Genomic DNA, 24513 nt, shown 5'->3' on the forward strand with positions numbered 1-24513 from the left:
GAGTGATTTCATAATTATTTTATCCGAACGGAGCTTAGTATTTTTCATAACAGTACTTTTCTTGCGCATCCCTGCGAATCCTCAAGCGATCTGGCAACTCACGACCAGCAACCAAACATCTTTTTGTTTACCAAACTTTTAATTTTATATTTGCTAAAGGGGAGTTGATAATTTGCACCATGTTTGCGGGCAAGCGAGTAAGGGCCCGTGCGAAGAACTTCACCATCGAGGAGGAGGAGATCCTGGAGAACCTGATCCTGGCGCACCGCGACGTCATCCGCAGCAAGCAGAAGGATCCGGTCATTTGGAGGAAGAAATCGGAGGCATGGAAGCAAATTGAGGCGGATTTCGCACTTCAAACCGGAATGGAGCGTCCTTGGCAGGCGCTGCGGGAGAAGTACACCAACAACCTGCGGATGATGCGCAAAAACGGCACACTGAGTGATGAGGAGACACAGACTGACGATGCACCGGAATCTGGGCAGAACTTGTCCATTTCGGGAGTTTCCTCCCTGGCTGGAGCTGCTAACAATGAAGAGAGTGAGTAGAGAATGGCAGGATAAGCTTTGTAGTTGACCAGGTTATGTGCCACCTGCATCAGCAATTCAGTTATATTTTGATCTCTACTAAGTTCTAAAACCATTTATAGGTAGCACCGACTTCGATCCGGAACACAGCCGCAGGGACAGCCCGAGAAGCGGCTCTAGCGAAGTTAAATTCGCGCCAAATAACTCACGCTACGCAGCAGATAGTCCCATCTATGCAGTTCCGAGTTTGAAGGACGAGTCAGACGATGATGAGCACTCGGAAGAGGACACCTCGAATAGCCTGAAGGATGAGAGGCTCGTGCTGATCAAGCTGCAGCAGGAGTACTACCGATGTGAAAACGCCCGGGCAGCCGAGAAGCACAAGATTGAGATGGAAAAGCAGAAATATGAACTGGAGCAGCGCAAGGTGGAGCTGCGAAATATGCGCCTTAAAAGCGAACTTCTCGAAGCGGAAATTGTGGAAAAGCGACGAAAAGTCGGGCCAAAGCAGTCTTCTTCCTAAGGAGTTTCCATCTAGGATAGTTAAATTAATTGTGGTCTGTCTAATTGCAATGGCTCTCCGAAATTACTATAAGTAAAGTCCTAGTTTACGATAAACATCAGAAACTCAAGCTCAAGTGCACTCGATGATGTCAAACCAGAAGCAAACAATTACATCTTCAAAAGATTTAATAATGTCTGTCATACTTCTAAACATTCGTCTACAATTTAACAAGTAAGCTGGATGAAAGCGGCGATCTCCTTTTCATTTATCCCTCCTCAGTTCGAATGAATTGCTCGTTTATGCTCGGTCGTTCTGTTTGGTTGTATTTATTAATTTACATCGATCCATTCACTACGCAGTTGGGGGCTTAAACGATAACAGCTCCTCTAGCCGACAACGAGCAGGCCCTCGTTGGGGAACTCGTGGGTGGGCACCTCCAAGTTGAGGGGCGCGGGTCCCTTGCGGATCCTTCCGGAGGCGTCGTAGTGGGAGCCGTGGCAGGGGCAGTAGTAGCCGCCCCAGTCGCCGGCGTTCGCGATGGGCACACAACCCAGATGCGTGCACACTCCGATGACCACCAGCCACTCGGGCTTGATCACACGTTGCTAAAAGAGAATTGAGTAACATGAGTAAAATTCTCAAAGTTTTGGAGTCGAAGTGGATAGTGGGTTGACTTCTATGGCTGGATTCTCCGCATACTCTACGTTTGTTAGCCATTCGAATCGACCCACCCCACGGTACCTACATCATCAGCTTCCGGGTCGCGCAGCGTGGATGTGGGCACATTTCGCTCGGTCTCGATTTCCGCGGCGGTACGGTGGCGGATGAACAGAGGCTTTCCACGCCACTTGAAGGTAACAGACTTGCCCTCCGGGATGTCGGCCAGCTTGATCTCGATCTTGGCCATGGCCAGCACTTCGGCGGAGGCGCTCATCGATCCGATGAAGGTGTTGACCAGACCCTTGGCCGCATAGGCACCGCCCACGGCTCCAGCGCCGACCATCAAGTAGGAGAAGGCCTTGCGCTCCTCGGCGGTCTCGTTGCGGCGACGACTGTCCTTCACGGACTCCCGGCGGTATGGGGAGAAGTCCGGCACCTGCAGGTCAGTGTGTGCCTGGCGGTTGGCTGCAAGGAAAGAGGGAGTCATTAGGTATCCATTGATGTGTGGGGGAATAGTTGTTTAGTAGGTCTTTCGTCTGGTTTACATAGCAGTATTGCTTCTGAAGAGTGTAAACAACATGGTTTCAAGGTTGCCAAGGCTGAAGCTATGTTCCGTATAGCCGACATAGGGTATCTGCGTCCAACTTGGCATAACTCAGCGTCTCTTCAAGGCACTAGTGGCAAACTTCACATGATGCTATCCTTAATCCCGGAGATAGTGCGTCTCAAGTTTGGATGACTATATCCTATTAATCCGATGTAAATTGCAGGTGTGCTTGGGAGCCAGTGATTGTTGTTATTGTACGAGGTTATGTTGAAATTACGTAAGGAAAGTTGTCGAATCCCTTCGATGCCGAGTGCAAATGGAGTCCTGGCTGCGTTTCCAAGCTTTTATTCAACTTTTTCCGCGTATTTCGCGATCCATTCATTATGTAATGGCTGTGTTTTCAGCTGGCAGCTCGACGAAAGTGCCTCGCGGAGCCTTACCCATCGAGTTGACGGCCACGCCGCTCGCCTTCAATCCCGTGGAGAGGACCTGGGCTCCGCCTCTGACGTAAGCACGCGACACGGCGTTCATCATTTTGTATGTTTTCCTATCAAATTAAATGATCACGAAAATTTCGACGTTTGTCGTTTTCGTCAGTGAACCAGTGTGACCGCACTCGAGGGCGTGAGAAATACCAGCAAAACTGCTGTTAATACCGCAATATACCAGTGCAGTCACGAGAAACATCAGGGCTGCAGCAATAGTTTAGTGCTGCCAGCTGTTTGTCTTATAGGAGTTGCCACTACGATTGCTTACTGTCAGGAGCTAGCTGCCATCACACCATAGTAACGGCTTTTTAAATATTTTTATTTTATTAGAAATTCTAATTTGAACAAAGAATACCTGAATTCATAAAAAAATATATTCAAATGTTAGATTGTTTAACTGCTGAGAAAAAGGCAGATATATTATAAAAGAGTACCCAAGTAGAAAAGGGAGTACTTTCAATAAACATTACAACCACCCCACAGAGTATAAGAGCTTTTATTTTAATTTGAATTGCTATGCATCTCATTGTTTGAAAAGAAAATCCTGCGTCGAATTAAATTGCATTTGTTTCACCTTGCCATTCAATCCATTCATCCCCTTTCGCTTTCCCTGAAAAGGTGAAGAGGCTTAGCTTCCACCCTTCGCGTTCAAGTGAAAACTACCTTCCTTTTCAATTGGAAACTGCAGTGGCTGAGATTTTCACCGAATGAAAAGGGGTTTCCATGGCAAACCGGTTGGTCAACGCACCACCGAGTCACCGAGTGGAGGACAAAAGGTGATGTGTCCAACCACCGGACTTTCGCCATCCAGTTTTTCCACTGCACTTTTCCATTTTGCCCCGGGCAGCATCGCTATGATGTCATTGATTGGACTTCGTTTGATGTTATCCTACTTTATTCGGGGTTGTTTTCTCTCAGCCTAATTAATAGGCGAACCTCTTGAGTTGGAGATTTTCCTGCGCTGATCTCATCCAACGCATAAAATGCCAATAAAAACTGCATAAAAAACCGCCGATGTAGGGGAATTTGTTATGCGCATAAAAGTTGGCCGCCCGAAATTTGGCCAAACTTTAAAACCAAAAAAGGCGGCCGTGTCAGCGGGGAAAACGAGGAAAACTCTCCCACAGCCGGCTAAAATGTAATTCCTCTGGCGCCAGTCCTGTGATTATCGAAAGTAGTTCTTTTTGATGTCGAAACTTTGCTGCCACCGCCACTCTCCTTCCGCCGCTTTCTCCGGCTAGGTGGCAAGTGAAAGTGGGGCCGAAAGTGCGCCCCTCCTCCCTCCGATGTGTTCATCTATTCACCAGCCGGAGGAGGAAAATCTGCGCACATAACGGCGCCTCTATGTACTTGGCCCAAAGCACGCACACATTGAAAGGGGGGCTCCTTTGGAAAAGTGCGTGAAATTTTCGCAAAAACAAAAACAAACTTCAAAATTTAGTTGGGCTTTGGACAGGGGAATACTGTGTAAAGGTACACAAAATAATAGAATATTCAGTGCGGAAATGAATTTCATTTATTTTTCATTTATTTATTATTATATTAACCATTTTGGCATTACACATAGTAATGCAACAGTTGTTATGATCTAATTTTTAGCATTTACTTAAGCATTTGTTCTGTTGCCTCACCTACACCATCTCCCAGTTCAGCTAGCCATGATTTCGCACAGTGTAGAGGCCTGAGAAGTTGAAACTATGCCGCGTAGGCGACGTGGCAACGGCATCTGCCCTTTCCCTGGATTTTCCGCACCCACACACCGAATTTTCCAGCCACCACAACGAGCCCAACTTCGAAACTCGACCGCATCCCCACACCGATTTAACTCTTGTCAAGCTTCGACTGCGTTACACTTTTCAGCAACTTTTACATGGGAAACTGGCGCCAACTACAACAGCAGCAGCAACAACAACGTTTCAACCCTGCCCCAGGGCAGCTGCCCCCCTCTCCACTCCCTTCCCCGCCCCCCTTACGACCATCTCCCCACCCGCTTTTCACCCATTTTCGTGCGGCGTGTGCAGCGTTGCGGCTGCGGCAGCAACAACATCAGAACAGCAGTAGCAAGAGGCAAAGTACACTCGAAAAAGTATTGTTAAGTAAAAAATGTATTTAGGGATATTTACTTTTGCGAAAGGTTAGCTTAGCTTCTAACTTTTAAGCTAATAAGGTGCCATTTTGGGATTATGAGTGGTATAAGTCTTATTTTCATTTATTTGAAAATACTTTTGGCTGTGCATCGGCGACGACATAGCCTGCTTATCGCAACATCAGCCAAGCATAAAGCTGAGCCCACCCAGAGCAGCGCAGCGCCACCCCTTGGAAAAGTTGAAAGTGGAAAATTGTGCGTGGCAGGCAAAAGTTTCTGAGGTTCCCCGACTGACTGGCTGACTGACAGTCCTTCGCAGCTGCGGAGGCGCCGCCACGCCCACTGCCAGCCTGCTATCCTGTTATCCTGCTATGCCATACCCCCTCCCTTCCCTGCGCCGACCATTTACCCATTTGCGAAAACGAAAATTAAATGAACACAATCATCTGTGCAGCATCAGCGCGGCAAAGGAGTCGCAAGGATCTCTGAAAACTGGCGTAGGACTGCCGCATGTGCAGCGGTGCTTGGAGCCGAGAATTTGGCACAGCTGGCGGTCATTTATGGGCCCATCTTGCCGACTTCCTTGCCCTCATCCTCATCCGCATCCGCATCCCCATCCTCATCCAACGCCGGCTTGGTTTTGCATTTGAAATGATTACTTGCCAGCCTCCGGCTTCCGTTTCTCGGCCAAAAGAGGCTCAAGTCGCCCATTTTGGGCCAGTCGGATTAGGTGACCATGACAATGGCCAGTGCTTTGTTTTCATATTTTCGTATTGGCCCTGCCCCGAAGGACCTGGCTTTAAGGCGTGTGAGTAATGATCCTTCATCGGATATTTTAAGCAGTCCGTCATCTTTCTTGGTATTCGCCTGTGGTATTCCCATACTTAAATGGCACAGGTCTTTGCCCAATTAGTAATTTTGGGAAGGAATTTTAACTATACAACATTTATAGGAAGATATCATTAATAATATGGATAATATTCCATCAGCTACATATGTATATCCATAATTCGTCTTGATTGCTAGCCAACTAAGTTTCTGTGTTGAAACTATAAACAGTACTGCATCATAGATTTTTTAACCCAATTTCCCAGAATTTAATCAAGGCTATAAGCTTATATCCGCGTCCACTTCCGATCCATGCCCATATGGCCATTGCTATATCCTTTTTTTATCCTCTTCCCGGCCTGAAAGTTTGTCAACAACTCTCGCCTTGCCGCTGGCTAAGTGGAAAGACCAAAGTTCCCAAGGCAGGATTCGTTTTTATTGTGGATTTAAGCGCGAGTGAAACCTGCCCTAAATTCGGCCAAGCGGCTTAAAAGAAAAAAGCGAGGAAAAGCGAGAAAAGCGGGAAAAGTCGTGTGGCACGCGCAGCAGGAAGCATCCTGGTGAAGAAAAGGCAGGGGAATAAAAAGGAAACGACTACGTTGCGTTTTCCCCAACCGAAGGAGGACGCCTTTCCACTTGCCACTTGCGAAGGCGCAGCACGCATAAATCTACGGGCCCAAATTACATTATTTTGTCATTTTCCTTCGGCGGGCAGGCAGCAGAAAGGCGGCTCCCTCGCCGTTTTTCTCGACCCTCGACTGCAGTGTCCTGTTTTCGTGTCCTGCCCGCCATCGCCCGCCAGGCACATAAAACTCTGTCGAAAATAAACTTTCAAGAAAGCGCCAAACAACAACAAAATGCAAAAGCTCTGGGGCAAAAGTTGTTCCCAAAACAAAAAAGGCAAAGAAACGAAGTACATTATATGCAAGCAGTAAGTGTGGGGGGGGGCGGGGCTCCCCCAACTTTTGCGCCTTGGCTGTCGCCGGAAAGTGAAAGTAAGTAAATGCACGACGTCGACTGCGCTGCTTTCCAGCGCCACCCTGCTCTTTTACCCAACCACCCAACCCACCCTGCAGGCTGCCAAGGACATTGTGGCCATTAAAAATGTAGCAGCAAAAGCTTCGGCAAACCAGCGTTTCTTGAGACAACTGCAACTTCTCTCGCTCTCTCACTCGCTCGCGCCCTCCGTCTCCCTTGCTCTCGCGCTCTCGCTTTGGATTTTCTGCATTGTTTATAACTATTTGCGTGGAAATGCGCCTGCGCTGGCGCTCTCAGCTTTCACTTTCCTCGGCTGCCTTGTCCTTTGCCTTTGACTTTAACTTTCACTTTCACCCTGAAAGTTCGCCGACATGGCTGCCTCTCTCTTTCTCTGCTCCCTCTCTCTCCCTCTTTCTCTCCCTCCCCCTCTCCCTCGCTCTCTCTCTCTCCCTCTCGCTCTCGCTGTGGCAACTTCCTGTGCGGGCTTCCGGTTTTGTTTTCACAACTGATAAGGCCTCCTGCCGGCGCTTTGCTCCTCCTAACCGCACCGCCCCGAAAAGTATGCTACGCGCGCTCTCTCTTTATTTTTCCAAGGCGACCAGCAGGCGCCACTCTGCCCCTCCCCCTGCTGCTGCTTCTTCTTCGCACTGTTATTATGGCTGTGCGTTGCAAGGATCAAGGACGTTCAAGAAAATCCACGGCCAAGAACGAAAACAAAAACAAACCCAAAAACGCAAAAGGAAAACCAAAAGCAAAAGCAAAGTTAAGGCAAAGCAAAGTAAATAGAAAAAAATGCAGGGCGTTTGGAGTTTTCTGGGGGGGATGACTTTGACACGGGTTGCCGGGTTTGAGTGGGGGCACCCCCCACGCCCCCCTTTCGACAATGTTTTTTTCGGCTGCAGCTTTTATGTACTCGTACTTTGCAATACATAGATTTCGGCCAGATGTGCGTGCGCCGGCGCCTATATACAACTTTCTTTTGGCGGCGTTGGTAAAGAAAGGGGCTATTTTAGGGTGTACTTTTCGGGGGGACGTGGCATTTACTGCAGTCCTTTATGGGCGCCAAGCAGAGGGGGGGGGGGGGGGGGAAGAGAAGAGCGGGTGGCAGGATAACTCCCACTCAGCCATTAGCACAGTCGACCACTCGCTGCGTTTGTGATTTTGGCGCCTTTGTGCGTGTGCAGCGCTTGAATTGGGAATGTGGAATGGGGCAGCAAGATGGGCTGCTACGAAAGGGAAAATGGGAAATGGGAAATGGGGGAAAATGTGGCTTGCTGTACAGTGACAGAATGTAATTTGATATATTTTCGTGTAGGCATTTCCGATGCGTAATGGCCAGGGCTATGCTGCAAAAATGTTAGATTACTTAGCGCTTAATCGATAGTTAATAAGCTGAGTGGAAATCGAAGTGTTTGCCGCTTGGCAAACTTTAATTTAAAGTTTATAGAAAGAGTTGGGCAGTAATGCATTAATTGAGATAAAAACTTAATCATAACTTTAAAACTCCAATTTTTAGGGGCTAAGATGCTAACTATAAATTTGTCTTGCTTGACACGCTTAAATATCATTTTAAAGAAACTTCACCGCATAGTAGGCTATATCATAGATTGTTTAAATTATGTATTGCTTACATATTTTTCGCAGTGCATCAGGCATATTTTCTCCACTGCTATGGGAGTGACGTTGCCTCCACTGCGGTTTTCCTTGCTTGGGTTGCTCTATGTGCCACATGCCACATAGCTCAGGCAGCAGGAGTTGTGGTACATAGAAGTTTGGGTTACTTGGCCCTCCAACTGCCAACTGCCTACACCCACTTTTCCTTTTCTTTTCTTTTTCCATTTTCTTTCCCTTTTTCTTGTTCTTCTTCGTGTTGCAGGCCAGCTATTCAGCAAAGTGCGTAGTTGGGCGTCTTTGTTGTTTCCGCCGCTGGAAATGCAAGAAAAGCGAAAACATTTTCCCCGGCCCACGGCTTTCTTATTGTTGGCATTTCTCGCCTTCGGCTGTTTTTCGCCTCTGTCAATGTGGGTCGCCTGCTGCTTCTTCCCTGCGTTTTCCTCATCTCTACAGGCTTTTCCCGCAGTGCATAGTTGTGTGTGTGTGCTGGTGTGTGTTTTCTTTTGCGTTAGTTTAAAGTTTTTTTTTGAGGGGGGGCAGATGTTTGGAAGGTTAAATTTTCCGAGTTGCGGCCGGAGCCTTCTTTTTTTTATACATCTTTTTCTGGTCTCCGAGAAGCGCTGAAAATTCTCTTTGAGGTTTGAGGTTTTATGTTGTCAGTGCTTCCGCATCTACTTCCGTTTCCTCTCTAGCATCACAACTTTGCTTTTTTGCAAACAGTTTCTACGGTTTTCTAATAAAGTGCCTTCCTTGCGGCCAAGCGGAATGAGTTGTAGGCTTGGTTAACTCGAAAATTAATTGCAAATTTAAAGCTTTAATGCTAACTGAGCTGCTGGAGGTCTAGTAAATTGATGTGATCCAAACTAAAGTGATTTCGAAGTTGCCTTGAAAGTGCCTAAATACTTACTGAAAGATATATATAGTAGTTTAAAAACCTATGAGAAATTCTTTATATCTTTATGCCTACTTATTATTTAAATAGTTTTTGGGCAGCAATATCTCTAGCTTATTTAATAGAAGTTCTTTTTCTACTAACTGCCAAGCTCAGTAAACTAAAGTTCCTATAATTTTAATTAATTAAATTACACTAACTGCTAAGCTCAGTAAACTAAAGTTCCTATAATTTTAATTAATTAAATGCTCGCACTTGTAGAACTAATGCATTTCGCCTCCAGCATCCCTTGATACCCCTTTCTGAGAACTGACAACCCGACAGCTCAGCTTTTCCTGACTTTCCACTTTCAGTTTCACGTAAAATGTCAATCACAGCGCAGTTCCCCTTCTCCCTTTTGATCTCAACCCTTCCAACTTCCATTTTCCATCTGCAAAATCGAGGACAATTAAAAAACCGTCAGGATTAAATGTATTTGTAATTATATATAAGCTGAAAACGCTGTGCGAGTTTGCCGCAGTCTTCGCTTTTCCTTTCGCTTTTCCCTCGAGCTTTGATGCTGCGACTCAGGTTGTTGTTCTTGTTGTTGTTGTTGTTGTTGTTGCTGCTGCTGCTGTAATTGCTCTTGGGCTGATAACAAACACCAACACAACTGCAGACGCACAAACACATAGAAAATCCCAGTGGCATGTACAAGTTCCTTGGGCTTATATAATCGCAGCAAAAGGAAGACAAGGAACGCAGACAGGAAGCACAAGGAGCCGGCTTGCATTGACAAGAACGTGCACTTAGAGAAATACCTTACAATACTTTAAAGTACAAGACAATTTATACTATATGATACTGTACAATCAATGAAGGATTATGCCAAAAAAAGACCAAAAAATTATAAACTAACAGAGTTAAATGACTTGCAATGACTTTAGTTATTTACGCATACTTTTTCTCTCAGTGCAGGCTGCTCAGCCTACGCACACGCACAGCAGCAGCGCCACTCACACAGCTGCAGAGTAATTATGTTTCCCAGCAGCTCCTTGCCCCGCCCACTCATCCCCATTCCCCTACCCCTCCCCCTCCCACTTGGATCCTTGGTATTTTTAGTTGCGCCGCCTTGTTTTCAGTGCATAGCCCCATCTCTTTCTTCACTCTCTCTCCCTCTCTCTCTCGCTCACACTGCCCATTGACAATGGGCTGCGGCTCAATTGAAATTTGAGGATTTTTGTCTCAGTGCCCTAATTAATTTTACGTACCATGAAAATCATTGTTTGTAGCTTTTGTTTCTATTTCGTTGTTCGCCGTCGTTGTTCTTTGTTGTTCGTTGTGTTGTTGTGTTGTACACACACATACTGTGAACTTGAGTGTGTGCGTCTGCTGTTGGGAGTGTGGGTGAGCCCGTAAAGAAGGTCAAGGGTTATAGATGCTTTTAGATGCTTCCCTGTTGTTTTCTACTCTTATATTTTATATTAAATATTATCATTTATATTAAAACTTGATTCTTTTTTATATGACAATGCCTTTATGATTTTTATTATTCGCCGCATTGATTTGTTCTTTAAATAAATTGATTTTAAACTTATTTTTTATCCACTTCCACTGATTTGTATTGTTCCATGATCACTCTCCTAATCCTCCCTTTGTTTCAATTCAATGCCAACTGGCTTCAATCACTTTTTGCTTGATTTCCTTTCTTTTTAAAAAACACAGTCCAACGGCTGCTGTTGAATATTCATTGGGTGCATTTGCATTTTCAGCACCCCAGAGCACACTGTTCCACAGATTTGGCCAGAGACCAGAGCTCCAAATCTGGAATTCCGAGGCGGTGGCCCAACTCCTCTGCTTGCGATTTTCCCTTTGGCTGGCCACATCTCGTTGCTTGGGAAACTCGAGAAAATTAGGTTATGCCTTTGTTGCCGCTGTTTCGTTTTTCCCGCCTTTCCTTTTTCCCCTCACCTCACCTGAACCACGACGAAGCTCGGTTTCCACGTTTTTTCTCCAAGGTAATTAAATGCTGGCCGGCTGGACCGCAGTTACCAAGGTGGAAAGTGAAAGGGGGTGGAAAATACGGGAGGGGGGGGCCTGGTGGTGTTTGGGGACTGCTAATCAGCAATCCCAGTCGATCTGGTTTCGTCTTTCAGTGGGTGAGTTGCTGAGTGGGTGGTTGGGTGGTGGAAATTATGCAAATACCCAGCGACAGCGTAAATTTTCTATAATAAGGAATTTAGAAAGTGTTTTTTCATTGCTGCATTTGGGAAATATGTTCACGGTCACAGCGAAATTTTAATTAAAACTTGACGGCCTCCAGCCTTGAGTTGCATTACAGATTAAGTTGGGATTTTATATATTTCAATTAATTTCACAAGCTTGCTTTTTGCCTTCTTTGATTAGTTCTCAGCTGTTTCATCTTCCTCCCATTCAGAGCACTTTCTATGACAACCACATTTTTGTGGTAACTCAGTTGGATGTCCTGCTTTCAATAGCTTTCTTTGCAAGGTAAGAATCCTGAATTTAATTTATTTTGATTATCCATCACTTTGCAGACCAAAAGCTGACAGCATTCCACTGCAGCATCCATGATTTATTTAATATCCGCAATGTTTGCTAGCTTTTTTTTTTGTTGGCTTGTCGCTGTGACCATTAAATTAATTGCAATTTATCGATTTCCAAATTGCAATCTCAACGGGCCCAAAAAAAATATCAGCCCTCGCACATTGCCCATATGAGTTTTAACCCAAACTCCAGCGCATTTCATCACGCAAAATGCCGCAGCACGACCAGCTAAAGAACGGGAAAAAAAGGAAAGCCGAAAGGAATGGGGCAGGAAAAAGGACGAGAGGCTAGGAAGCCAGGATGCGAACTGGGACTGGGTCAGGATTCGGATGCGGGTGCGGGTGGCTGCTTGCCGGCGGCCCCAACGCGTTGCATCCACATCCACATCCACTTGGCAGCTGGAAAAAGTCGCGGCCTCTGGTGTATACAAATAAATTGTTGGTCCTTGCTGCAGGAGTGGTAAAGCAGACACTGCGTATACGTAATGTGAAGGGAGTGGCTGCAAGTCAGAGTTGGAGCTAAACACAAAGTGGGAGTTACTACGCCTGAACTTTTGGAGCCCCTCGAAATCAACGTAGCACTAGCAAGCATTTAATTTTATTTCCCTTCTACATTTTAATTACTTAGCAATTTATGTTATATTCCCGCAATGGGTAACTTTGCAGTCGATACATTTCTGTTTGGCACACGGCGTTTGCCTGCTGGTCAACAGGCAGCCAGGGCAATAATGAAAAATATATGTGAGCACCATTAAAATACATCAGATAGGCATAGATCACATGCTCAGCGGGTCGTCCTGCCAGTGTGCCTGTGTGTGTGTGTGCCTGTGTGTGTGTGTGCGTGCGTGTGTATATATATGTGCTTGTGTGTGTGTGAGAAGGGGGGGAAGTCCTGCTGCTGGTCATTTGCTTGCCACATGCATTGGCATTGCTGCTGTTGTTATTGCGTTATCTTTGCTGTCACAGCAACGTCAGCCGTCGTCCGTCCTCCTTTTTTTTCGAGTGTCTCTCCCTGTGTGTGTGTGTGTGTGTGTGACACCCTCATGGGGATGCGCGTGTGTGTGTTGGGGATTGGGGAAGTTGGAGCTGGGTTGGCTTTCCATGCAGGCCGCAGTGAATGGCTCGTTAGTTGGATGAGAGACGACTTCAATGTAACTTTAATAAAGTCTTGCCTGATTACGCATTATTATTAGATACATGCATTGCTTCCCCTTAAATACAAATTAAGAACTTTTAAGCTTGAGAAGCCTAAAGATTAATATGAAGATGCCCAACTTGACGTCGACTTTCAGCAAGAAGTGTTTTGCTGCCCACTAAGAGTTATAGGCTTGCATTTGCAGCCAATATTTCTCTAAAATCCCCTAAACTGCCGGTGGCCATTTCTGCGCAACACACGCCCATTGGCAGACAAATTTAAGTAGCTTATGCCACTCGCCTCCAGTTTAAACTTGTGCCAAGGCAGCGAAGCCAAGCTCAAGGGCCACTTGACGTGTCCTACTTGTTACCAAGCGAAGAAGCCAACGGAAGGGGCGCCCCAAAACCTTCGGCCAGGAGCAACTTTAGTTCGCATGTGTTGTGGTCTTCCATCACCGAGGAGGAGAAGGAGCAGGGGGATTTCAAAAAAAAGAGAATGTGGCAGGGGAAGTACGATGGCTGAGGCCCATCAAGTATGCGCACTGTTGGCCCTGCCAACCGAACGAAGCCTACGGAAAAAGAGCAAAAAGTGAGCTACGGCCAAGTAGCCGTTGTGTTGTGAAAAGTGCCCCAAAACCTTTTCCCTTCCCCTCCCAAGTTTTGCCCATTTTTTTTCCTTTTTTTTTGTGCTCCAACCAAGTGCGTGTGTCTGCATTGTAAAAACTTTTAATGGCCAAAACAGCCAGAGAGCACTCCTCTTTCGCATCCAAGTCGTCCTTTTGGAACCCCGGTTCGCTGCATATGTGAACCACAGGTGCCACCGTCCAAAGGCGCCCCACTCCCATTGCTGGTTTAATATTTCGGCAACAACTTTACAGCTGTTACCTCGATTCCCGACCATAATCATTAACATTACTGCCCAGATTGCCGAGGCGAATCGCTGGCTTGGAGCCTCACATTTTCCAGCTCCTTTTCGCTTTTTGGGCAACTTTCCCCGCTTGGCGCCCAATGCATTTTCAATATACAGTTGACAACGTCGACAATTTATTTGTGCTGTGCCCATAAATCAAAAATGCGTAAAAATTTTTACGTCGTACGCAACGGACAGGATGGGGCACGCCCACAAGCGAACGCCCGCCCCTCCCAGGGATCCAAGCAAAATAAGAAAAAGTGTGTGTATGTGTGTATATATAGGGGAAGGCCCATTATCATCATCAACAGTCAGCAAAATGGCCCGGGCGGAGGTGGATTTTCTGGCAAGGAGCAGGGGCAGCAGGAGCAGCAGGAATAGCAACAAGCAGGCGCACCTGAAACTCACAGTCGCCAAGCGAGGGCTGTCACTGGAGTTCTGGAAACTGGCAAACTATAGAAGCTTACTCGATGTTACGGTACCAAGATCACTTGTTATCCCTTTGCTAAGCAAACCCTATGAAGTCAAACAGCAAGCGAACCAAATCCCACAACTCACCAAGCAACCCTCGCTGTGCCACCCCTTTTTGTGAATACTTTCGGCAACAACGTTGCAATAACAACGCACACACACAAGCACAGCGAAGCGACTGCCAAGAGCAGCAGAAGCTGCAAGGAAGCCAAGCGACGAGGACGAGGCTGCGATGGGGGAAAGGGGAGAAAGTAGGTGGGAAGGGGGCGTGGCCCGGGCAGGCGGCGGGTGAAAGCAGAAGGGCAAGGGCCCCAAAGGTGCGTACAATCATTTTATTGATTTATATGCCGAAGCTATTACAACTGACATTCGAATTTTCCAACAAAACTTTGGATGGGGCACCGAAAATGGCAAGGGGAAGCGGCAGAAGTTGCGTGTGGCAAGTAGCAACCCGAAAATGCCCGAAAATCGACCATTGTTGCTGCTGGCTGGCTGGCTGGCTGGCTGAGGTGCTGTTGTTTTTGCATCATTGGGGGGCGGACTCGTGGCCGAAAGTCCGTGTTGCCCCGGCAACGTGCAACAACTTCGCAGCAGCAGCAAGCAGCGATGAAGACGCAGCAGCAGCAGCAGCAGCAGCAGCAAGAAAAGCAGGAAAAGTGGCAGCAACAGCCGAGGACATGGCAGTGGCAGCTTCTTTATATACCAGCCCCTCCGGGGGCCGCCCCACCACCCCCTATTTTCTTTATGTGTAGCACACTTTTAGGCGAGGCCTTTGTCTTTTTAGTTTACTTACTTCTGACAGCAGCGGCGCGCCGAATGGTAGGCGTTCTCGCCAGGATGAGAAAGTTGGGCAGTGGAGAAGGTGGAGAAAGTGGAGAAAGCAGGCAGATTCCCGAGTCCTGACAGCCTGACAGCCCACTCGTTACTTTGACAACAACTACCCACGCCACTTGAAAAGCAGCAGCAGCCACGCGACTCCGCTTCATCCCCCAGCTTTTTGTATCTCGCAGATACTTTTGCGCGCTGCGCTTTTGCACTTTCACTTTCACTTTCACTTTTGTTTTCGTTCTCCGCCTTCGCGGTATATACTCGCAATAAGGAAAATCAATTTTCCCCCCTCCTCCTCCTCGTCGTTTGCACTCCAACAATGTCACTGGGCCAAAAATTAATTAAGGTCGCAGTAAGGGAAAGTATCTCCTGCCCATTTCCCATTTTCCATTTTCCAGCTGCCTCTGTGTGCGCGAGCTCTAATTAAAATTTATATATTTATGTATGCGCGATAAGTTTTTAGTGGCTTACTGCGACTTTGACTTCCCAAGAATTCCTGAAATTGACAGTGCCAGCAATCCGGACTCAAAGTGGAATAGCTTTACATATTTCCCAATCGAATGAAAGTCGTGGGAAAAGGCTTTAAATAGGCACAAATTATTTTATAAACAAGTTGTGGTGCATATAAAATGAATCTTTACCTATCTATATATAACTCCTTTAACACCGCTTGGCAACATGTTATATTTTCTAATTAATTAAGAAGCGATTTCCCAAATGCGATAATCTCTAATCCCAAAAGTTCGAATCACGCCCCAAATGCCCAAGTAAAATCACAGCCCCAACAACTTGCCAACCTCGGTCGAAAACACATAAAACTGTCGTGAAACAAATATGACAAATTTTTACAAATTGCGAGCCAATTCGAGATATTAATTACATACATCGTTAATTTGTGGCATTACAAGCACGACAGCTACAACAACAATTGTGAGGGGGTGTGGAGGCCAACCCTTGGAGAAAAATAGCAAAATAAGGGAAAATCCATAGCCCAGTTGCACACACAACTCCAACTGGAAAGTAGTGAAAGTAACAGCCAGGGAAAAACTTTCTGACACACTTCGCACACACACACACACACTCACGAGTGAATGGCGAAAAGAAGGAACTCTTATCCTGGCGCAAAATTGGGATAAAGGACCAAACACGCGTGTGTGTGTATGTGTGGATGAAAAAAGCGCTCGAAATAAAGAGGATAAACATGTTGAAATTTATTATATTTAGTTGTAAATATGGGTGTGCGTGCATTGGGGGCAAACCCCCAGAAATCCCATCGTAGTTGGTCTGGCGTTAAATGAGATATTTAAGTCATTCGGATGCTGTTGCCCGATAAGCAAATTCAGGTCAAGCCTTTTTGCCCATCTTTTCATCTCTGTGTGCGAGTGCGTGTGTGTGTGTGTGTGTGTTAGTGTGTGTGGCCCAAAGTAGGTGAATAATAATGGGCCCGGTCTGTTTATAATTTGTTTTTATTTAGGGCGGCCAAAAGTTTTATTTGTATACGTTCTGCAAAATGAAAGGATAATTACGTGTTACTCGATGTGTGCGCTTAAACTAAAAGTTTTATTAGGCATTAGATTAAATACGGATATTTTGTGTTAAAAAATAAGTTTGGTCAGTGTAATCAAACTGCTTCGCTGCGTAAAAAATTGAAGCATACTTTTTGGAGCGGCGAAACTTGACGAAGAATCTGAATCTTTCACTTGCGGAGCTGTTACAATTATTGAATCATAAAAATTCAAAATAATGTATTATTGATTGTCATGAGTGCAGAACTAAAATAATATCATTTTATATATTTTTTTTCAAAATTTTACAAAAAGTCATCAATGATTGTGTTATCCAGCGCTAACATACACACATTTTAGGCCTACATACTAACCTCTAATTGCATACAATTACCCTCAATTTATCGCTATCTGCCCGACTGTCTGTCGTGTGTCTCTGCCTACTCAGCCCATAAAAAAGTGGTTAATATATGTCAAAGCAACGCCGGCCAGAAACAACAACACCAAACAAACTAGATAAAAATACCCAGCGGATGACATTCGCCAACTAGCATACGCATAGTTGGTCGCCGGCCAGACCTAGACTAACATAATTATCATCACAGATTATATAGAATCAGCCACACGCTTCGCCAGCCAGCCCAAAAAAAAAAAAATAATAATAAATAACAAGAATAGTATAAAAGCTAAACAAACTATGAGAACACACACATTTGTGCACACATGGACACACATGCGTTTGCCCGAGAAATACGAAATCGTTGTAGTTGTAAGCGAAATAGAACGCACGATCGCCAGATAAGATTCGGTTCTTATAGAGTGGTTTTTACTAGAGAACTTCTACGGGGAGCCAAAGCTTTAATCGCCACTCTCTGCACTCTCTCTACACTGAGAGAAGTGCGACTTACAACATGTTGCTCATTAGGGATATAGGAAAACCTTTATATATTTGTATAATCTGGTCACTTTTAAAACTGTTTGTATGATATAGTATAGCATTGTTTATAGATCACTGGCACCTATCAATGGCTCTATAATCTACTGCCACCTTTATCGCCTTCCCCTCTCTACACTTGCCGAAATATGTGTGCGTGTTCTTATCTAGCATTATACACATGAATAGTTCTGCCTGCCAACAATAGTTAGAGCTCAATTCTTTCGTAGTTCTCTGGCTGCCTTTTTTTTTGTTTTTGGTTGTTTTCGGTTTAATGGCTCATACCTTGAACTTCACCGAATTTTGCCATTTGTTTTGAACACTCGCACAATTTGTTGTTGCTGCTAATTTGCGCTTTTTCGCATTTCTATTTCGCGAACGCTGATAGTTTGTTATTGTTTGGCTGCCCATGTGTGTGTGTGTGTGTGTGTGTGTGTGTGGGGGTGTTGGCGAATTTGTTATTGTTTTTCCCCCATTCTGGGTCGTAATCAATCGCGTTGCTGCTGCGAAATAGTTGCGAATGATTTATGCTCGGTAGTTGCCCCCGTTTGAAAAAGGGGAATACGCGACTTTGATTGAGGTGACTCATAATATATACTATTTATACTATTCCATTCCTAGAGAGATTCTTCTGCATCCCAAAGATGAACAAGATTTGAGTTGAGAACACACCTGAAAGGTGTCCATATTTAATATGCCTCATTAACTAGCACAGATCTTACAGCAAACTGCTGTTTGTTCAAGTGTTGGCCATAAATCTAGAAGTCGGCACTAGTTGGCCACAGAGAAGCTTACTAGCATCGAGCTAAAACTAATTCCGAGAACCGAAAGTGTTTCTACTAGCCCGATTTTTGGGTTCTTGGAGCTCCAACTCTGCCGCAGGGCATATAAAAAATAAAAAGCGGCCATAAATAGTCAAACGGAATGGCCGCACAAAAAATGCGTATATATTTGCATTGGAAATGTTGACCATCCAGCCATTCCCCATCTCTTTCTGCCACGACCATCCCTCTCTCTCTCGCACCATTTAATGTGCGTGTGTGTGAGCGTTTCTTACTTTTTTTGCGTGCACCCCGAAAATTGCGAGGCCCCAAAAAAAAAAAAAAGAATAGAAGAAAACAACAACAAAGTCCGGCGAGAATTCTGCGTCCAAATAAATTATGTTATTTTTGTGCAAGTTTTTTTGGACTTGGGACGTTGCGTTTGGCGTGAATGAACTTTTCAAGGTGAAACTAGAAAGAATAGTCAAAGTGAAAATAAAGAGAACGTCGGCAGAGGCAACTTGCAAAAATCAAGAGAACAGGAACTGCTGTTCCTCAGTGTGTGTGTGTGTGTGAGTGTATGTGTGGCGGTGCGTTTGCAGTGGTGTGTGTGTGCTGGGGAGCGTGTGATTGGGATTGAATCAACAACAACAGTGCCCACACGCATGTGAGCAGTGCCAAATGCACAGCAAGAAATAAAAAACAAATTCATCCATAAAAGCAAGGTATAACTATAAACAAGAGAGAACGCTATAGTCGAGTTCCCCGACTATCTGATACCCGTTACTCAGCTAGTGTAAGTGCGAAGGACAGTTTTTGGCGGTTTGTGGGCGTTAGAGTGGGCGTGGCAAAAAGTTTTTTTGCAAATCGATAGAAATTTTCAAGACCAATACAAAAATGAAGAAATATTAAAACATTTTTCAAAAGTGTGGGCGTGACAGTTTTGGGCGGTTTGTGGGCGTTAGAGTGGGCGTGGCAGCATGATTCGACAAACTTGCGCTGCGTCTATGTCCCTGGAGTCTGTTTACTTAATCTCAACTTTCTAGCTTTTGTAGTTCCTGAGATCTCGACGTTCATACGGACAGACAGACGGACGGACAGACGGACAGACGGACAGACGGACAGACGGACAGACGGACAGACGGACGGACAGACGGACATGGCCAAATCGACTCGGCTATTGATCCTGATCAAGAATATATATACTTTATATGGTCGGAAACGCTTCCTTCTGCCTGTTACATACTTTTCAACGAATCTAGTATACCCTTTTACTCTACGAGTAACGGGTATAAAAATACTTCATACATAAGGCTTAGCGAATTTCTTAAATTATAATGAGATAGTAATTATATTTGTATGCTTTTAGTTTCTTAACGTGACCTGCAACACATGGCGTATGATTTATTTTGACAAGTCCACACTGCGTATGATTTGTTTTTCAGTGCGTTGATGTGCTGCCTGCTTTTCTGTTGGTTGATTATAAAGAAGAGTCATCGCTTGCAAGTTGACGGAGGATGAGGATGGAGGATGGAAGACAGAAAACGATGGAGACCACGCACAGAGCAGCAATAGAATAGAGAATGGTTAGCGAGGGGAGGGGAAGTCGTGGGAGGGGGAGCAAGAAGAAACCAGCTAAGAATTGCTAGAAAAACTTTGGCTTGGCTTCGGACTCGCTTCGTTTGGCTTTTGCTTGTTATTCTTTTGGTCTTAAAGTCATTCTTGTGGGCTCTGTTGTTTGTGCGTTTATTCTTGGACCTGTGCTGCCCCATTCACCAGCCCCCGTTCCCCGTTTCCCGATCCCCCCACCCTCATGCCCCCACTGGTTTTTTACTGGCTGCGGATGCTTTGCAATACCCATTCTTCTGCGATTTCAAGCCCCAACAGCAGCCAAAGATTCTGGTTTCTCATTTGGCAATCATTCACCTTCAAGTTGGCGAGAAAATTGTATATGTCAATAGAGCAATGCACAAAACTGTGAAACATTAAAAAAAACTCTAATGTTAGTTAATGATACTGAAATTCAAATTTTAAACTAGAACTAAACTTATATAGTGAATATATTTTTTTAAGCACTTTAATGCTGATTTCAATATGCTGCTAATGATCTAGCCACTGAGGCAGCGCCATATTCATTTGCTTCACTGCCAGAAATATTAATTAATTTAGAATTGCGTTCAATTTTTTCAGTTTTTCTAGCTGCGCCACTCAAGAACAGCAGAAATTGAGAAAATGGCGTTGCCCACGCATCTGAGACTTCCTATAAACCGCACTTTTTCGATTCGCTGCCTGTCAATTTGGCAGCGTAAAAAACTGTTGGTTAATTAATTGCCCAACAGCCCCAAGAACCGAACGCAGCCACAAAGTTTATCCGAACTTCACGCACTTTCGAGTCTCGAGGCTCCAAAAGGCCCCCATTGTAGTTGGTATGCGCATAGAGTGGAATGATCGGCTGTAGTTTTCAAGGTTATCGCATTTTGGGACCCGAACTCGTCTTCTTGGCCTAGGCCTACGGTTCCAATAGAACCATTTAGCTATATGCAAATTAGTTAGATTTGTGTGCAGTGTAGGGGGAAATATTAATGAAAACTAACATATATGATTTATTTGTTGGGAAAGTAAAAGTTGTAGGGCAGAACTTATTACTTAAAGTTCAAGCACTTTTGATTTTAATTCAAAGGAGAGAAGCTGGTTTCCATTAACGATGTTTTTAACGTTTTGAGGCGGGAAAAAAGTGTTTTGCATAAATGTGCGTGAAGTCATCTGCGGCCACAAGTTGATTGTTTTTCTTATTGTTTTTGTGGGCGTCGCACACAAATTGAAATTTATGCCTTGCTAATAGCCGGCGAATGAATCTATCTGCATAATGAGAGGCATTAATTGAATGCCTGTTGAACGGCGAGTGTTGCAAGAACTTTTTGAATACCATTAGCACAGAGGAACAGTATGTAAGAAAGCTTAAATATATTTAATACTAACATTCTGAAATGTGTTTAGGACATAAGTTGGGAATACTTTTTCATATAAGAAAGCTCACCTAAAGTGTAAACTATCTGCAAAATTGAGTGAAGAGAATCGAGAAAGAACTCGCATTTGGAAAGGAAGTGCTCTAATGCCGATTGCTGCAGGCCAGCAACAAAGTTGGCGAACCCACGGCGATAATAACTATATGCTCGTACATATGTATATATCGTATATATATAGAGAGAGAGTGAGATAGAGAGATATGAACACTCAGACTTGTGCACACACATGTGCTGAATGGCGGGAGAAGTCAATGAACTTTCCTATGCACGATGCGGTAATTTGGGGCTCTGCTTTCGCGAATTTCGCGCTGAGTATTATCTTTTCCAGCGCCGATTTATTATTGCCGTGTTTTTTTTTACTTTTTTTTTTGTGGCGCTACTTTGGTCAGAGTGCATTGACTGCTGACACAGCAAATAGCACGATCAACATAAATTAGTATTTTGACACGAGCGTGGGAGACAATAAATTTCAATTAATAAGTGGCACCTTAAAACTACTGGTTCATAAATCATTGAATTGCTGCAAAATGGTTCATGGATCATGCTTTCCTTTATCATGGGCGATCACAGGAGCAACTAATTCAGTTGGATATAAACACAACTATAGATCTTTTTCGTATTCGCCGCCGTTTTGTGTGCGTGCGAAAAGTAAAATTAGAATTTATGTGCGTACGTCGCGAATGGCTAATCATAACAAAGAACCTGAGTAAAAGTTGTTTTCTATTTCTACACACTCCCCTTCGCCTCGCCTCATCCCCCCCTTATTACCCCCACTCTATCGCACTCTTTCTTTCTATCGCTACCTCAACATGGAAATGGGAGCTGGTGGGCCTCCATGATTCCCCAAGGTCACGGGTGGAAACTGGTCGCGCATTAAATCATTTTCGATCTACATTAATGTCGAAAGTCTATGTGGAAATTAGTTTTTACTACAAAAATATTTGGATATATGGCTTAATTAATAAATCACACTAAGGAGGTCTATTAGCTGCTGATGGTCTTTAATTAAGTAGTGACCTAGCATCCTTATGTTACTGTTTATATTTTATATAATTTTAGCTTCGCTATTTTACTGATTATATTTTAAATAATTTTAGCTGCGCTATTTTACTGATAATATTATATTAGATATTTTTAAATAATTTTTCCAAGCATCTGCTATTGATTGCCTTAGAACTACAGCCAAGTTCGTTCTGTCTTTCAACCCATTCCATTCATTCCACTGCCTTCAAAGTTTCTCCACTTTATTGTGCGTCTTTCAAATGCAAAAAACTTGTTCAGCTCGGACTTTGATGAATCGCCAGCGTTTCTAGTGCGTTCGTTGGCCATCGCGGCTATTATTCATGCTAGCCACCCCCACATTTTCCCAGTGTAATCAAATACACTTCTCGGCCAATTTGAACTTGAGTTCCGGAGGCTAGAAGACAAAAGTCACAAAAACCAAAGTGCAGAAGGCAGCAGAACTGAAGGCGATGAACGAGTTTTGGGGGATATACAAAAGTTGAAGGTGTGTGTGAATGGCGATGTAAAGGCATACATCAAGTAAATTACACACTAAACTATAAGGAACAAACCCAAAGAACAAAAAATGCACATAAAGAGTGAATAAAAAGTATTCAATTCAAACGGTCATAGTATTATATATCTATCTATCGTATCCACATAAGCAGACTACGATAAGCGAGTACCGCTGGTTCGCTCTAGCGGAGCTCCACTGTGCGCGCCACTTTGTTGCTGGCGGCATGGCGTCGGCAAAATGCGTGTATTGCATCATCAAATTTAGAAAAACAAATTCCGCACACCACGAAAGCCAATGAACCACTCACGTACACTCACGCACACTCACGCACACTCACGCACACAGAGGCGAAGAGCTAGAATTTGCCGAAGGCGTGTTCGGCAGTAAGCAAGAACACTTCGGCTTTCGTGCGTTTTCGTTGCGCTTTTGCTGCTTTTATTTATTGCTTTTCGTGTGGCTGCGTGTCCGTGTGACTGTGTGCGTGCGCGTGTTGCGTATTTATGCTGATCATGGGTGGAATTTTTTTCATACATTTTGCACCAACACTGAGGCAGAACTTTTGCCGCGCTTAATTGCGCTGCGTCGCCTACTGACTTTTTTCTCCTCCTCATTTTTTGCCGCTTGTTTTTTTTTGCGTTTTTTTCCCGATGGTTCTATGCTTTATTGTTGGATTTCGGCGAGCATTAGAAAGTGCAATAACCTCGTGGCGAAATTTTCGGCACTCGAGCAGTCAGCGCTTGACATTTGGCCAAGTGGTTCGCTTTCTGGCCGCATTACTTTGCTAATTTGTGTGTGCAGCCAACGCGGCGTATGTGTAATTTTCTTCTTCTGTAAGTTCTTCTGTAGTATATTATAAAATTACCAAATAATTGGGTAAGAGCACTATTATAATCACTGTATTGGCCCATAAATAAACATGCCACTCAACCTGTCGTATGCGTGATACTGCTGCCACTCCTTTTGCGACATCGCTCATACGCCATGTATAACAGCGACATATCGCAAGCAATGCAACCCATTGACTTTACTAGAGTTAAATTTTAATCACTTTGAACCCATCTTTCCGGGAATAGTTCATGCTAAACGCATAGAACAGCGCAATTTGTTTTGGAAATGAGCTCACTGCGATTCATTTTAAGCAGCACGCATTCATCACCGTCACATGATGCTCAGCCAAAAAAAAAAACCAAAATTAAAGTCCCCCTTCATTTTTCACTCCCTTGCACGTACGTACATATATGGAGTTTGGAGTCCGGCGACCATTTTGCACTAAACGAGAAGAGCAATAGCTGATATTTGGCTCCCAAGTTGTTTACGAAAGTGCGTGTGAAGGGAGGGCAACGAGAATTATTCCAGTAAACAACAACAACTGTTGGGGGGAACAAAGCAATATCTGCTACCTGCAGCGTCCCACACACACACACACACAAACACTTTCGAAAAACTCATAGACAAACTACCTGTCATTATTATTTGCGGCAGATTCTGCATACCCTGTAATCCCGCGCAATGGAGAGTTGCTGCGATGTGTAGCTATTGGAATTCTATTTACCATTAGCAATGGTCATGATTTGATGGGAAAGATAAGACATTCCAACACTTAACCCACATAAATATAGATTTTCTTTACCATTACAAATAAGCCCATATCTATGGTACTTCAGATTCGAGCAGTCCACTTTGTGTGCCTACGATTTTTGTAGTTTCCCCCATTTTGGCATATTCTCCGGCGTTTCCCGTATCTTTTTGCTGCT

The 24513-nt window shown here is 44.5% G+C and overlaps 2 protein-coding genes across 2 annotated transcripts; one reads left to right on the forward strand and one right to left on the reverse strand.

Annotated features, from left to right (window-relative positions):
- The first annotated feature begins 76 nt into the window (after positions 1-76).
- Positions 77-1220, forward strand: LOC6526436 (myb/SANT-like DNA-binding domain-containing protein 4). Its single transcript, XM_002087519.4, has 2 exons — positions 77-540; positions 650-1220. Exons 1-2 carry the CDS (start codon positions 180-182, stop codon positions 1048-1050), a joined length of 762 nt encoding a protein of 253 aa, XP_002087555.1. The 5' UTR covers positions 77-179; the 3' UTR covers positions 1051-1220.
- On the reverse strand, positions 1200-2862 carry LOC6526437 (cytochrome b-c1 complex subunit Rieske, mitochondrial). The gene is made up of 3 exons (XM_002087520.2): positions 2680-2862; positions 1778-2157; positions 1200-1637 (listed from the first exon to the last, which is right to left on the reverse strand). The coding sequence occupies exons 1-3, from the start codon at positions 2771-2773 to the stop codon at positions 1419-1421; spliced, it is 693 nt and encodes a 230-aa protein (XP_002087556.1). The 5' UTR covers positions 2774-2862; the 3' UTR covers positions 1200-1418.
- Positions 2863-24513: the final 21651 nt, after the last annotated feature.

This window comes from Drosophila yakuba, chromosome 2L (genome assembly GCF_016746365.2).
Source record: "Drosophila yakuba strain Tai18E2 chromosome 2L, Prin_Dyak_Tai18E2_2.1, whole genome shotgun sequence".
Taxonomy (NCBI): Eukaryota; Metazoa; Arthropoda; class Insecta; order Diptera; family Drosophilidae; genus Drosophila; species Drosophila yakuba.